The 16,413-nt window shown below is 46.5% G+C and overlaps 1 protein-coding gene across 1 annotated transcript in view; it reads left to right on the top strand.

The window, feature by feature from the left end:
• The first annotated feature begins 1,295 nt into the window (after positions 1 to 1,295).
• LOC138160451 (carboxypeptidase A1-like) overlaps positions 1,296 to 16,413 on the top strand; it is a 16,011-nt gene continuing 893 nt past the window's right edge. Inside the window, exons 1-10 of the mRNA XM_069087028.1 lie at positions 1,296 to 1,360; positions 2,554 to 2,635; positions 5,207 to 5,341; positions 6,340 to 6,438; positions 7,258 to 7,359; positions 9,314 to 9,415; positions 9,804 to 9,914; positions 10,739 to 10,829; positions 13,077 to 13,276; positions 13,935 to 14,019. Coding sequence (XP_068943129.1) covers positions 1,296 to 1,360; positions 2,554 to 2,635; positions 5,207 to 5,341; positions 6,340 to 6,438; positions 7,258 to 7,359; positions 9,314 to 9,415; positions 9,804 to 9,914; positions 10,739 to 10,829; positions 13,077 to 13,276; positions 13,935 to 14,019 — 1,072 coding nt within the window. The remainder of the gene's footprint in view (positions 1,361 to 2,553; positions 2,636 to 5,206; positions 5,342 to 6,339; positions 6,439 to 7,257; positions 7,360 to 9,313; positions 9,416 to 9,803; positions 9,915 to 10,738; positions 10,830 to 13,076; positions 13,277 to 13,934; positions 14,020 to 16,413) is intronic.

Consider the following 16,413-nt stretch of genomic DNA (forward strand, 5'->3'; position numbering starts at 1 on the left):
CAAAAAATTTGGCATAGAATCTGTGATGATTAAGCAGTGAAACACAGTATACATGTATATACATGTCTCCAGTAATAAAATGTAAGCTCCTTGAGGTCAGGGGCCATTTCATTTCAACTGTAGCCGAAAAGTGCCTAGAACAACACAGTAGGTGCTTAATAAAAGCATGTTGATTGAAGTACATTGCATAAGCACTATTATCTTCATTTTACAAATGAGGAAAGTGAAGCTATAAGAAACAGGGTTCTATCTGTGGACTTTAGAGTCAGATAACCTGTTTTCAAATGCCAGTTCTGCTGCTTTACTGTCTGTGGGACCTGGTACAAGTTACTTCCTTACCTTTTTTCTAGCTCTCAGTTCCCCTGCCTGAAATACAAGGTGGTTGGACTAAGACCTCTTCTAATTTAAGTAAAATGACTCCCACTCTAAGTGACTAGTTATGTCTAGACTTTCTCCCACCCTGCCATTGGGTCTCCCAAAAATGTAGGGTCTGGGAATATGGATCCAACTTACCGTATCCTCAGGACAGCTGTTTTTGAGAGAGGAGAAAGTGTCACCTGTAGGTCTATGGGGTGAGGAGGCAAATCAGTATAGAGGATGGTGTGGAGAACTATGGGTCCCTCTTCCATGGGAGCAAAGGACTCAAATGTCCAAAGACAGCTGTTTACTCAGTGATCAGAAATATAACCCTGTATCTCCAGTTGAAAACTTTCTCTCCCTCCCCAGATTTCCCCCATTCTTTGTGCTGGTCACATTCTTCCTTGTGTCATAGTTACTTGAGTTTGCCCCACCCCCACCCCCCAATTAGACTGTAAGCTCCACAAAGTCAGAGACTGTTGCTTTTCCCCCATGTGTCCCCAGCCCCTTGCACAGTGCTTGGCTTGCAGAACCGTGGAGAATGGGAGTTTCATCATTTGACACTCTCTAGGTGCCACTAACCAAGCCAGACCTTCTAACCCCCAGCTATGTTTGCTCAGTAATCTGAGATGTGGCCTTTGCTGAAGACCACAGGAAGGAAAAAAACCATGGAATAGAGGTCTGGGTTGCCTAAAACTCAGCCCAACCCCAGCTGAGAGCCAAAGAGTTGAAACTCAGCCTATCTCTCCAGCTGGCCCATTCTCAGTGCTTTATCAGGAAGGGCGGAAAGGCATCAGAATTTAGGGGGTAGGGTTGGGGGTGACCTACCCTGGGAGGGAGAGCAGGTGGCAGGGGTGGAACCAGCTTCACTGGCCTGGGTTTAAAAGCCCTGGGCTCATTCTCCTTACCTCAGAATAAGTTTCCTGAGAAGCTTCACCATGAAGGGGCTGCTTTTTCTGAGTGCTGTGTTCCTGGCTGTCTTTGGCAAGGAGGACTTTTCAGGGTAGGTGGCTGGAAGGGGGGACAGAAAGTTCATATTCTCCAGGTCTTAGGAAAGGGAAGAGGCTCTGAGCTCCTCCTTAAAGCCTGGGAGAGATGGATGGATGGACAAAAGAAGGAAGCAGTAGCAGAGAGGACCAGTGTGCCAGAAAGACCGCAGGGACTGCTGGGCAGTGGTACCCATTTTAAGGACTGTCTCTCGGGGCCTAGGGAAGATGTCCAGACTGAGGAGGAATCCACAGGAGAAAAGTGAGCCCTATTGGGAGGGGGATGTCAGAGGCCCAGACTTGAGAAGGTGGACATGTGTGTTCTTAGGACTTTAAAGGAATGGGAAAAGTAAAAGCTGGGCATGGGATCCATGCTGCTAAGGACTTCTGGAAACAATGTGGGAGAGTGGATGGACATGAGGTTAGGAAAGCTCGGGTTTGGATTCAGCCTCAAACATGAGCAGTGTCACTTACCTTTCTGTGCCTCAGTCTCTCCCTCTGCAAAATGAGGAGACTGGAGTCGATGGCCTCTTGAAATCTCTTTCAGCTCTAAAACTCCACTGCTATGATCTGTAGGTTCTGAGACCGACCTCCTTTCCTTTTATCTTCCCTGGCCCCTAGACCTTTACACATACACACACACACACACACACACACACACACACACACACACACACACACTTCCCTCCCACCACTTCTGAATCATGAACCACCACTTCATCTCCACTTTCTTTTTTGTTCAGCTGTTTCAGTCATGCCCTACTCTTTGTGACCCCATTTGGGATTTTCTTGGCACATACTGGAGTGTTTGCCATCTCCTTCTCCAGTTCATTTTACAGATGAGTAAACTGAGGCCAACAGAGTTAAGTGACTTACACAGGGTCACAGAGCTAGCCTGAGGCCAGATTTGAGCTCAGGAGGAGGGGTCTTCCTGACTCTAGGGCCAGCACTCACTCCACTGTGCCACCTAGCTGCTGCCCTCCCCTTTCTTTACCTGAAGGGACATTTAAGGCCACTGTGGGGAGTCCTCTCTGGTGCCAGGAACACAACTTCAGGGTCTGCTGCTCACCACCCAAGGACAAGCGGAAGCTTACCCTACCCTGGTACAGTCAGATAGAGTGGAGAGAGGCTGGTGGCCAGGAGAGAATCTTAAGAGACAGGAAAGAGACCCAGGCCATGCCACTCAGTCACCCACCCTGCCCCTGCACAGGCACCAAGTACTCCGCATCTCGGCAGCCAATGAAGCCCAGGTAGAGAAGGTGAGGGAGCTGGAAGAGTTGGAACATCTGCAGGTAAGAGGGCCAGGGTCCTGGAGCCTCCTTTCTGGGAGAAAAACTTTTCCTGTGAGACCCAAGTATGGCTGAGATATAGGACTTGACCCCAGCCCTGCTACTTCCAAACCCTCTGTCCCCTCCAGACTCCCACTCCCAGCCCCATCAGCTTCTTGTTTCTATCTTAGGGTTCAGGCTGCCCCCTTCGGAGGTTCTAGGCCTTTGGAGCTTAGTGGTGCCCATGGAACTTTTGTTGCTAACTCCCCAGGATGGAAAAGTATGGACTGAACCCCTCAGAAAAATGAACTGCAGAGACAGTGGGGGAGGGCAGTGAAAAGAGCCCTAAGTAGGGGTCATGGGTCTTAGCTCTGCCACTCATTACCTGTGTGAGTTTGAGCAAATCCCTTGACCACTCTGGGCTGCAGTTTCTTCTTCAAGAGTGAGGGGGCTGGTCTATAATATGTAAGATCCCTTTCAGCGCTCATGTTCTATAACATAAACACGCTATCCCTCTGCCTTCTCTGCCCTTTGTCATTCAGCTAAATTGCCAGGCTTCCTTTTCACAAAGCACTGGAACATTCTCCAGTGCTTTTCTTATGGACAAGATGGTGCAGGCTGATAATAGTTAATTTAAGTGGATTCAAGATTGGTTGAAAGATTAAACCCAGAGAGTTGCCCATTAATTGTCCAAGCTCAATATGTCAACAGGCCTCTACTAGAGTTTCCCAGAGTTCTATGCTTGGCTCTGTGAGGTTTAACATATTTATCAAACACATGAATAAAGGCGTAGATATTTGAGAATGAATTCAAATCAGGAGGTATAGCTAACTCCTTGAAGGATAAATTAAGGAGCCAAAAAGACTTCTGTAAACTAGAATATTGGGCCAAATCTAATAAGATAAAATTTGATAGGAATAAATATAAGCTACAGTTGATTTTGAGAAGTCAACTTCACACATAGAAATTGGGGGTAGGGTTAATTAGACAGCAGATTGCCTGAAAAAGATCCAAGGGTCTTCATAGACAAGTTTAATATGAGTTGATCATGACATAGCAGCCCCAAAAGCCAAGGCAATCTTTTTTTTTTTTTAAGCAATCAGGGTTAAGTAACTTGCTCAAGGTTACACAGCCAGTTTTTTCTGTGGGTGCTAAGTATCTGAGCCCAGATTCAATGCCCAGGTCATCCCAACACTGGGGCCAGTGCTCTTACTCACTGAGCCACCTGGCTGCCCCTGAGCAATTGGGGTTAAGTAACTTGCTCAAGGTTACATGCCCAGGTGTTTCTGGGTGGGTGCTAAGTGCCTGAGCCCGGGATTTGATCTCCAGGTCATCCTGACACTGGAGCCGGTGCTCTTACTCGCTGTGCTACCTGGCCGCCCCAAGCCAAGGCAATCTTAGGGTACATTAAGAGAGGCATACTTTCCAGGCCCAGGGAGACAATAGTTCCCTGGTGAGGCCATAGCTGGTATATTCTATTCCGTTTTGAGAGTCACATTTTAAGAAGAGCATTGGCAAAATACTGTTGTATCTTGAAGAAAGGTAACCAGAACAGTGAAGCACCATATAAAGATCATTTGAGGAAGTGGGGATGTTTCTCCTAGAGAAATGAAGCCAGAGGGGAGCCATGAGAGCTGTCTTCAGATATTTGAAGGGCTGTCACTTGACAGTGGAATAAGATTTTTCTGCTTGGCCCCAGATGGCAGAACTATGAACCAGTAGATTTGGGTGAGTACAATCAAGCCAACAGGCATGGTGCCTACTATGTATGAGTCAGGCACTGTGCTAAATACTGGGGCTACAAAAATGGCAAAGAGTTCTAATGGGAGAGATGATAGACAAACAACTATACACAAACAAGCCACGTGCAGGATAAATTAGGGGTGGTCTGGGAAGGCACTAGCATTGGGGGGCAAAGGGCATGTCAGGAAAGGCTTCTTGTTGAAGGTGGGATTTTAGCTGGGACTTGAAAGAAACCAGGAGGTAGAGATGAGGAAGGAGAGAATCCCAGGTGTGGGGGATAGCCAAGGAAAAGGCATTGCAGATTGAAGTTGGTTGTAATAAAAACCTTCCTAAGCAGCAGAGCTACCCCTGAACAGAATGGCTGCTTTCACCCTCGCTAGGGACCTTCCTTCACAGCCTGTGTGGTCACTGTAGTCAGGGATGCTTCAGAGGAATGACTTTTTATTCAGACACATGCTTGACTTCATAGATGGCCTCGATGATTCCTTCTACTTCTTTTTAAAAAACGTCTCCCTCTTCTGATCCTCTTCCTTTGCGTCTTTCCCTACAAGGGTCCCTGGATACTTTATCTTCAGCCCACCCATACGCCCCTTCCTTCCCACTCTTAATGTCTCTTCTATCCCATTTTCTGGTTTACTCTCCATGTTCTGTAGAATCTCCTAGTCCCAGGTCACCACATAAATCATGGTTGCTCTTCTGGCTTCTCTGAGCCTGCGATCTAAGCCCCAATAAAAGGAATTTTAACCCACACATTCTCCTTCCTCCCCCGGTTAGTATTCCTCTCTTTGTCCTGGTGTTCTAGCTAGCACACCTTGGACCCCCTGTGACAGTTACCATTTTTGTCCTCTACAGCTGGATTTCTGGCGTGGTCCTTCCCACCCCTCCATCCCCATCGATGTCCGTGTGCCCTTCCCCAGTGTCCAGGCTGTCAAAGTGTTCCTGGAGTCCAGTGGCATCAAGTATTCCATCATGATTGAGGACGTGCAGGTAAATGAAGAATGGGTGCCCGTGGGTTGTGGAGGGCAGATGAGTAGTCAGCAAGGCACTGAAGACCTAGAACTCTAGTCTCTTTATCAGGGGAGATCTCAACTCCCAATTCCCAATCCCTGAACCCCAACAAGTAGGAAAGGAAGAAAATTTTATCTTTGGGATACCTTTTGTCCTTCAATTACTCTGTTACCCACTGCCAAATACTCTTTTGTCCTACCCATGCCCTTCTATTGTCCTTTGACCTGTTCCTGCTCTCAAGCCCAATTTTCTTTCTTTCTTTTTTTTTTTTAAAGCAATTGGAGTTAAATAACTTGCTCAAGGTTACACGGCCAGTTATTTCTGGGTGTGATGCTAAGTATCTGAGCCTGGATTCGATCCAGGTCATCCGGACACTTGGGGCTGGTGCTCTTACTTGCTGAGCCACCTGGCCGCCCCTAAGCAATTGGGGTTAAGTAACTTGCTCAAGGTTACACGGGCAGGTGTTTCTGGGTGGGCGCTGAGTGTCTGAGCCCAGATTCAATCCCAGGTCATCCCGACACTGGGGCCAGTGCTCTTACTCACTGTGCTACCTGGCCACCCCTCAAGCCCAATTTTCTAACAAACTAATCTGATCAACTAATCCTTACTAAGTAAGGAGACCCCTCCCTTCTTTCCCAAGTCAGGTATATGCCATCCAACAAAGGCTTTCAGGAAATACTTGTGTTTCCTCACCTACATAGGACTCCAGTGCTGGGAATGTCTAACAATAGGACAGGAAGGTGGTGCCATCACAGGCCAGGGGGATGGTGAGATATTTGGATGACCAGTGGGCATCAAATTCTACCATTTAGTTGACTATACCTGCTTCATCCATGTGTTGGGTCAGCTCAGCTCTTTTGTTGAGCCAGAATTACCTAGTCTTACTTTTAGCATGTGTTTCCAAGGAGCTGAGAGGAACAGTGGGGAGAATGGGGAATATACTTTCTTAACAATTGTGTCCTCCCCCAACTTTCCAGCTCCTGCTGGATGAGGAAGAGAAACAGATGGTTGCCTTCCGGTCAAAGGCCCGCTCCACCGACACCTTCAATTATGCCACTTACCACACCTTGGAGGAGGTAAAGGTCCCTGAGAGACAGCCTCAGCCAACCCTGAGAGAGATCCTGCCTATTTTATGAACCTCGAACATAAAATAGTACCTTTCCCCTTTTGCACAAGGTCTCCAAAGATGCTCTCAGATGATGTACTAAAACTGAGAAATCAGTCTCATAGCATAGTAGAGAGAATGCTGGATTCTGCCAGCAGAAAGACCTGGGTTCAAATCCTGATTTATATACATAAAAGTGTGCAACCATGGATAAATAGGCTAACCTTCTTGAACCTCAGTTTCCTCATCAGTAAAATGGGGATAATAATAGCACCTGCCTCAGAGGGGCAGAAGTGAATGTGTATGTGGTGTGTACGTGTGTGTGTAAGTGTGTAAGAGAGTGTGTGTGTGTATGTGTAGGAGATCTCTGAACGCTGAGTTTGGCTGGGTTTTGTGACTCCCAGGGGATTTGGGGATGATACATCTTTCATCCTTTTTGGGACTCATCCATAACACCTAGAGAAAAGGGAGACATTAAGATGCTTGAGGAATGAGTGGCCAAGATGAAAAGCATGAAGGAATTAGGTTCTTGGGAGCCATGATGGCTCTCCTGGGGTCTACTAGCAGAAAGAGCACTAGACTTAGTGTCAGAAGACCGAGGTTCGTAGCCCAACTCCACCCATTGCTTGTGGGATCTTGAGTGTCTTTGGGAATCTTGGCTTCCTTTTCTATAAAATGAGCATAATAATAATAATAAAACTTGTACCATCTACCTCATGGCAGTGCTGGGAGGATCTCATGAGATAACGTAACTGAAGCATTCTCACTCTCCTTTCTATGTCCTTTGTAGATCTACGAATTTATTGATCTGCTGGTGGCTGAGAACCCAAACCTTGTCAGTAAGATTCAAATTGGCAACAGCTATGAGGGCCGCCCCCTCAATGTTCTGAAGGTACCAGAAGCCTAGATACCCAAGTATCCTTAGCACCACCTCCTCCTCCCCTGTGCCCCCACCCCAAGCACAACCATAACCCCATAACCACACACACAGGTATATCCATTCATGCCCAAGAACTTTTGTGTATTTAGTCATACAGAGTTAATCCTGCATATGTACATGTCCCCACACAAATAGACACAGTCCCACAAGTGACTCAGATTATCTCCAGGCTGATATTTTTCTTATAGAATATCTTGGGTTTAGATGAAGTCTCTTGTTTCCATACTTCCCACATGGGATTTAGAGATTGTACAGAGTCATAATAAGGACAGGGCAACAAGGGTTTTGTCTCAGGACACAAAAATTTAGAGGGTGCCAAAAAAAAAGGTAAGTAATGATTTTTAAAGATAGCATTTTGAATACACTTATAATCCTTAAATAATGTTAACTGAGGTAATTTGGGAGGGAAGGTTCTAGAAGTTGGGGGGAAGGCTTTGTGCAGAAGATGGTGCTTGAGTAGCATTTTAAAGGAAGAGAAGAATTCTATGAGGCAGAGGGAAGGAGACAGTACATTCCAGGCATGGGGGCAGCCAGTGTAAAGCCACAGAGGTAGAGAGAGAATAGAATGGAGGAAACTGCTTTGGCAGGATCTCAGGGCATGGGAGGAAGAGTAATGTCTAATGAGGTAGGAAATATAGTTCAGGGCCAGGTTACATAGGGGTTTCAAAGTTAAACAGTGGAGTTTATATTTCTTTCTGGAGACAAGAGGAAGTCAATGGAGCTGGTTGAGTTTAGAGGGTACAAAAACAAGCTCATATGGTGAGATTTCCTCTTATTACTTTGGCAGCAATGTACAGGACAGACTGGAATGGGGAAAGAGTCGATCAAGGCAGGGAGAGCAATTAGGATGTTGTTCTAATAATCCAGGGGAGAGGTGATGAGGGCCTGATTTAAGGTAGTAGCTGTATGAGTGGAGAGAAGGGGTCAGATGGGGGAAATCTTGTGATGGTAGGTAGAAACAAGATCTGCTCTGGGGCAGGCCTGAGGTTCCAGTGTAAGCCAGCCCTCCTGAGAAAGGAGTTCTGAATTGTAGATTTCAGCTCTTTGGGGGATTGTCTACAGCAGAGATGCCTCCCTCACCCCAAGTTTTAACCTGTCTGTACCTTCAGCCTCAGTGATGGCTAAAGGAAAACCTCTAGAGCTCCTTAGATCCTGTCTTTGTTAAGGTTTCATGACTGATTCAGAGATAAGGGGCAGATGTGATTTCAAGACCTTGCTGGAGACCACTTGGTCCATGAGGCAATAATGATGCTTCTCTTCATGCTTCCACCTGCGTGGAGAGACAGGCAGAGTGTTTTGGCAAGGATGAGACAGAGTATGATAGCTGACGTCAATTATTTGGAGGGCCATCCCGAGGAACAGAGAGCCTAGAATTATTTTGCTTGGCTCCAGAAGGCAGAACTACATAGATTTAAGCTTGAAGCATAGAAAGCCTTCCTAAGTTTGGATGGTCAAAGTGTAAAGGGGGCTGATTGGGGAGAATCCCCCTCCCAGAAGCTCTTTAGAGGGGAGGTTGAATAACAACTTCTTGTTGCTGATGCTGTAGAGGGCTGGGCTGGCCTAGATTGACTGCTGAATGCATTTCTGACTTTGAGATTCTGGGATTGCTGCTATCACCAGGCATGGTTCCTGGTCCTAGCCCTCCTCTCAGAAAGCCAGGAGATTTGACAGGGAAGAGGGAAGCTTCCTAGCCCTGAGTGATTGGCATGAACTCTGCAGGCACCTCATTCTGCCGCATATCTAAGAGAACAGGGCAGGGGAGAGAGAACTGAGTATGGGGAAGTTTCTAGTATCAACCTTTTTCCTGTAGAGAAAATGGGCCTTGGAGCTCAGAGCACAGATCTGCTGAGGAAGGCAATTATTAGTTGAGAGACTGTACTGAACTTTCTCTCTCTTTCTTCTCCAGTTCAGCACTGGGGGAACCAATCGCCCTGCCATCTGGATTGATACTGGCATCCATTCCCGGGAATGGGTTACCCAGGCTAGTGGAGTTTGGTTTGCTAAGAAGGTAAGATCTGGGAATTGGATTAAGGGGGAAGGGAAATTCATTCACTGTATGAACTGGGAGGAAGTAATATGGCCCTGGGGTGACCTGCAGACTTTATGTTCCAAGAGAGTGCCTTCAGGTCCTTACTCTGCTCACCCAAGATTCCATTCCATTCCATTCCATCTGTTGGGGTCATTACTTCCCATGCCTTTGGAGGGGCCAGGCAAAATTGGGTACTATTGGTTTCAACAATCTGGGCCTTGTTAGTGTGAGTCAAAGACCAAGGAGTGAAGCTGACTCCTCTCTCTCACTCCTCCCTTCGTTTGGAGAGGAAAGTTGAGGGAAGCTAATTTTTCTTCCCAGGATACCACCCTCTTTCTGCTTCTTATTTTGTCCCCCTTTCACCTAGATCACTGAGGACTATGGCCAAGATGAGAAGCTCACTGCCATCCTGGATTCTATGGACATCTTCCTAGAGATTGTCACCAACCCTGATGGCTTTGCCTTTACCCACTCCTCGGTATAGTGCCCTTCCCTTGCCCCATGTTCTGAGGCTTCTAGGAGGGCTCTCCTAGCTAGGTTTCAGTTCCACGGTCCCTGGGAAAAGGACAATCTCAGGAGTCAACAAACTGAGCTATCCACCTAGGGTCCACCGATCCGTGGAGACAAAGGGCCGACTGCTGGGTCCTTGCCTCAGTTGGACACCTCCTACTGTTGCTGGTCCAATCACAAGAGGGTAGCCCTATGCTTTCTGCACTTGCTGCCCATCAGGAGTCAGCATGCTCCCTACTGCAATCTCATCTCTCTTAATTACTAAATATACTGCATAATCCCTATCTCCCCACCCTTCTCTCCACTGCACTAAGTGACAGTATTCTCATTTCCTGAGTAGAACCAAAATTAAAGGGCTCTTTGCGCTCATTTTCAAATCCCACCTACTCCACAAAGCTCTCCCTAACAACTCTGGCCCAATCTGATCTCCTTCTTTTCTGAAGTCTTAATACACTCATTCATAGTTAGTCCCACATTACTGAACTCTAAATTGTTATCTAATAGTTTGACCTATGTTAATTCTGTCTCCCTAGTTAGGTTACAAATTCATCAAGATCAGGGACCATGGGCGGCTAGGTTGCATAGTGAATAGAGCACCTGCCCTGGAGCCAGGAGGACCCGAGTTTGGATCCGGCCTCAGACACTTAACACAAAACTAGCTGTGTGACCTTGGGCAAGTCACTTAACCCCAACTGCCTGCCAAAAAGCAAAAAAAAAAAAAGATCAGGGACCATTTATTGGGTATCTTAGCATATCTTTGTTGGCTGATTGATTTTTACTTCCTTGTTTCAGAACCGCATGTGGCGTAAGACCAGGTCCATTAATGCTGGATCCAGCTGCGTTGGTGTGGACCCCAACAGGAACTGGGATGCTGGCTTTGGACGTAGGTCAAGATAAGGCTCCCAGTGGGATCAATGAATAAATGAATCAATAAGTATTTATTGAGTGTCTACTCTGGGACATTCATGGTGCTAGGTGCTGGAGATATGAGTGTAAAGAAAATGAAATAATCCTACTCAGAGGAAACTTACATTCTAATGGAAGCAACAAGCACAAGTAGAATTTATACGGCACAAGTATAGTTCACAGATATATTTGTTGCTGCTCAGTCGTATCTGACTCTGTGACCCCTTTTTGGGGTTCTCTTGGCAAAGACACTGGAGTTTGCCATTTCTTTCTCTAACTCATTTTGCAGTTGAAGAAACTGAGGCCAACAGGATTAAGTCACTCGCCCAGGGTCACATAGCTAACTGAGCCTGGATTTGAACTCAGGTCTTCCTGACTCCAGGTTTAGCATTCTGTCCACTGCTCTACTGACCTGCCCTATTCACATACATACAAAATAGCTCAATATAAGGTAATTTAGGAAGGAGGGGGCTGGACGTTGGGGGGTGGGGTGTCAGGAAAGGCTTCCTGTAGAAGATAGTACTGAGATAAGCTATATCTTAAAGGAAAAGAAGGTCTCTCTAAGGCAAGGATAAAGAGAACAGATTTGGGGGGCTCCTTGAAAGCCATGATCTTGGTTAAGTTCTTACTATGTGCTAAAACTGGGGCTCCAAATACAAGAAACAATACGGCCCCTGCCCTCAAGGAGTTTATATTCTGATGGAAGAAGACAATACATAAAGGGGCCATCTAGTAGCATGGTGTGGAGATGGCTGAGAAGCGACATGGGGGTCAGATTCTAGGCAAGATAAGGCAAAGGCTCATCTATCGTAGTCCAGCATCCCAGAGCAGTCTAAGGTTCCTGACATTTTTCAGTGGCATGAATCCTTTTGGCTATTAGGTGAACCCTCCTCAGGATAATGCTTTTAAATGCGCAAGATAAAATGTATAGGAGAGTAACAGAAACCAATTATATCAAAATAGTTATCAAAATATTTTTTTAAGTTAGCAGTGTGGCAGCTAGGTGAAAAGTAGATAGAGAACTTTGCAGTCAGGAGGACCCGAGTTCAAATGTGACCTCAGACACTAGCTGTGCAACTCTGGGCAAGTCACTTAACCCCCCTGGCCAAAAAAAAAAAAAGTTCATTGAGCCCAGGTTAGAAAACCCTGTTCTAGTCCAACCAGTCATTTTACAAAGAGGAAACAGAGGTTCAGTTAAGTAATTTGCCCAAGGTCATAGTGAGTGACAGAGGAAGATTTAGAAACTGACCCCAAAGGACAGAACAAGCCTTGTGCCATGGAATCAGAACTCTGTTCTGAGTGGGGAGGGGTGATGGGAGGTCAACTGAACCTCCTGAAGCCTGGGCTTGCTCTTCAAGGAAAGGCTGAGGACTGCCCCGGAGTCTGAACAAGGAAATCCCAAGAAGTGGAGTGATGATTTGAAGGATGTATTTAGGGATAAAGCTAGAGCTTAATCCTCAACAACCCCCTCCCTATCCATCTACAGCACTTATGTGGTACCTACCAGGTGTCTGGCACTATGCAGGCTAAGCACTTCACATATCATCACGAGCGGGGGCTGCCATTTTTATCCCGTCTTGCAGATGCAGAAACCGAGGCAAATAGAAGTTAAAAGACTTGCCCAAGCTAGTAATTATCCAAGGCTATATTTGAACTCTTTTTCCTGACACTAGGCCCAGCATTGTATTCTATTCTCTCCTTGCAAGATAGTAACCAAATTACTGTTCTGCTTTTCTTTTTTTTCTTTTTGGAGGGCAACTGGGGTTAAGTGACTTGCCCAAAGTCACACGGCTAGCGTGTCAAGTTGTCTGAGGCCGCATTTGAACTCAGGTCCTCCTGACTCCAGGGCCGGTGCCACCTAGCCACCCTCTGCTTTTTTGTTTTTAAGGATTTAAAAAATAGGTTTTCACTGTTGTTCTTTCATATCACTGCCACCTAACCTCCCAAACTAGCATTACTATTCTAGAGAGGGATTCATCAATAATCTCCGTTCCCTTTCCAACTCAGGCTGTGCTGGACCTAGAACTTCAGCATTGCAGTCTCTACCCTCCCAATGACTCACACCTGCCATTATGAACCCTCCCTGTGGGGGTGGTTCCCATCTCGTTCCTTTCCACTTTTCCTTGGGTCCCAAACACACATATAACACACACTAAAAAGATGGACTGAGAGAGGTTACTGACTCTGGTTTTGAAAATGCTAAACCTCGTCTTGTTTCCTACAGTGGCTGGAGCCAGCAGCAACCCCTGTTCAGAGACTTACCATGGCAAGTATGCCAACTCAGAGGTGGAGGTCAAGTCCATCGTAGACTTTGTGAATAGCCACGGGAACATCAAGGCTTTCATCTCCATCCATAGCTACTCTCAACTGCTCCTCTATCCTTACGGCTACACCACTGCCCGGGCTACCCACCAAGCGGAGCTGGTACGTTTACCCTCTGCCCAGTCCCCATGCCAGCCCTCACCAATCTGTTCAAAGGAACCGTTAATTGTCTTTATTACAGTCTTGATTTCCATATGCTACATGCACTGAAAATAAGGCACACACGTGTGGTGCTTTTCCCTCCTGTTACATCCATGAGTCTCGCCAGCCTGGGGCAGCGTCTCATTTCTTAGTTGGGGAATGAAAGACACTGGGTACCTTATTGTGGGTTCCAAAGCAAGAGGTTGAGGTAGCCTTCAGGCTCAGGGTGAGACTGCTTCACACTGTCTTCTCACTGGGGGGGAAGGAGCCTGGCTAATGGAATACTGAGTATCTTCTAACCACTCCGTTGTGGGCCTGCCTGCCAGTCTTGTGGTCTGCCCACAGAGAACCACCGCAGACAAAGAGCTGAAGAAAGCATATCTGGGGAACACAAGGGAGCTCTGCCTCTGGGTGGGACTGTCTGGGCAGCTGGTCCCCTGAGGGAGGGGGCCTCCAGCCTCGTCCTACCCTCCTCACTCGGTGCCAGTCACGAGATTATTATTCTACAGTCACTCTTTCTCTTCTGCATCTCTAACCCCATAGACCTGGTGTCCTCAGGAGATCTTTAGGCTTCCTCCTGTTATGATGTGTGTGTGTCTCACTCTGTTTTCCCCTCAAGGACGAGCTGGCCAAGCTTGCAGTCGACAACCTGGCTTCTCTGTACGGGACCAAGTACCAGTATGGAAGCATCATCACCACTATCTGTAAGTGACCCCACTGGCTCCCACCTAGAGACAGACCAGGAGGAAAGTCTTTAGCCTGGGCTCTCCCTGCCCTCAGAGAGTATGTCAGAGGGAAGGAAATAGCCCACAGAATGAATTGGGGCTGGGCATTGGGCACTGGAAACTGGGAAGGGGAGAAGGGTCCTGACCAGATTGACACAGCTGTGATGATGGAAAGACCAGTAGGTATTCCTGGTTCCCCAACTCATAGGCTGATCATTTAGAACTGGGGTCCTTAACCTAGGGTCCACGAACCTTAAAAATTGATAATATTTTATTTTTGGCTTCCTTCATCATCCTATTTTACTTTATGCATTTAAAAACATTATTGGGAGACAGTCCATAGTCTTTGCCAGAGTACCTACGGGGGGCCATGACACTAACAAGGGTAAGAACCCCTGTTTTAGAAGCATCTAGTCACTGAATCCTTCCTTCAGTCACAAGATTATTCTATAGTCACTCTGCTTCTTTCCCACCTCTGACCTCATAGACCCCTCCCCCTCTATCTTTATACTTATGCTATTATAAAGACTATGACCAAGATTTAGAATTGGGGGGGAGGGCTTAGAGATCATAGCCCAACCCCCACCTTTAAAGACAAGAGAAACTGAGGCTCAGAGAGATTGTAACTTGTCCAAGATTACACAGATCCTTTGAATTCAGATTAGTGCTCTTTCCATTCACCACAAGGCTTCTCTCTCAGGAGGATGAGACTTCTTTACCCTCTGGGTATACCCAGTCTTGTGTATGGGGGCAGCTAGGTGGTCCAGTGGATGAAGTGCCAGACCTGGAGTCAGGAAGACATCTTCCTGAGTTCAAATCTGGTCTCAGACATTTACTAGCTGTGTGACCCTGGGCAAGTCACTTAACCCTGTTTGCCTCCGTTTCCTCATTTATGGAGAAGGAAATGGCTAACTACTCCAGAATCTTTGCCAAAGAAAAAAAAAACAAAACCCCAAAACTGCCAAATGAGGTTCATGAAGAATCAGACATGACTGAAAAGACTGAACAATAAGAAGTCTTGTCTCTAAGCATACTAAGTAGTAACCTGCCTGGGACTGATTTGAGAGACATCAGAAAGTCCCTGAAATATCTCCCCTGCCTAGTTTATAGGATGCTTGAAATTTCACTGTGAGAGATTTATTTCACTGAGATAAAATTCTGCTCCACGAAGAGCAGTATATGGTGACAGATAGCTTAGTAAAAATGAGTCTACAGAAGAGGCTGGGGGGGGGGGCCAGGAAGTGAGTGAAAAGTGACAGAAGAGGGGAGACAGGGGACGTGAGAAGGTGACAAAAACCTCATCCCTTCAGAATGCAGCAATCAAGCCCTGTTTGATCAATCAATCAAACAATAAGCGTTTGTTAAAAGTGCCTCCTCCAAGGGAGGAGGGGAAGAGGGAAGGACTTGGAGTCTCAAGGACTTAAGTTTAAAATCCCGCTTCAGGTACTAACCAAGTCTTTTCACCTCCTTGGTCTCAGTTTCCTCATCTGTAAACTGAGGATAACATCTACCTTGTTGGGTTAATGTGAGGAGCAAATCAGATAATGTATGGATGCAAAGGGCTCTGCAAAACTTAAAGCATTCTATAAACTCGACCTGATGTTACCAGAACTCATGCTCTTGCCTGCCAGGCACTGGGCCACATGCTGGGATACAAAGGCAAAAATGAAATAGCCCCTGCCCTCATTCTCTAGGGGAAAACAATGTAAGTACAGGTTCAGAGATGCTCAACACATGTGTGATCGAATCCTGATTTTACCTGAGAGTCACAGGCCCCTTCCAGAGGCAGAAGAGGGCAAGTCCATTCACCTCCCCAAGTCTCAGTTTCCTTCTCTGCAAAATGAAGGGTTTGGACTAGCTGATCTCTGAGGTCCTGTCTGTCTAGTCTGAACCTTCTCTCTAGTTTCCAAACCCTTTCTGAGTTAGGTTTTGAGTCTTACTGGGTCCTAAAGTAAAGTTCTGGCAGCCTCCTCCTCTCTCACCTTCTAAAATTCTGAAAAGAGCATCATCCTTTACTTATTGGGAAATTGGTAGGTCCCTACAGGGACTACTTGGGAAGCTTTGAGAGAGACAGAGATAGGGAGAGACATGAAGAGATGGAGAGAAAGAAAAGAAACAGAAGGAGGAAAGAGAGAGAAACAGGACAAAGAGACCAGGGCTGGGAGAGAGAAAGAGACAGAGAAGAGATGGAAATGGAGAGACAGAGGGAAGAGAAAAATAGAAAAATAGGAGAGACAGGAGGAGAGCAAGAGAGAATGAAAAGAGAAAAAGAAAAAGAGAGAGGAAGAGAGAGAAAAAGAGAGGGAAAGAGAGGGAAAGGGAAAGGGAGAGAGAGAGAGAGAGAGAGAGAGAGAGAGAGAGAGAGAGAGAGAG

Source organism: Petaurus breviceps, unplaced genomic scaffold (assembly GCF_028583685.1).
Source record: "Petaurus breviceps papuanus isolate PSGF00001 unplaced genomic scaffold, PetGlider_PUasm1.0 181, whole genome shotgun sequence".
Taxonomy (NCBI): Eukaryota; Metazoa; Chordata; class Mammalia; order Diprotodontia; family Petauridae; genus Petaurus; species Petaurus breviceps.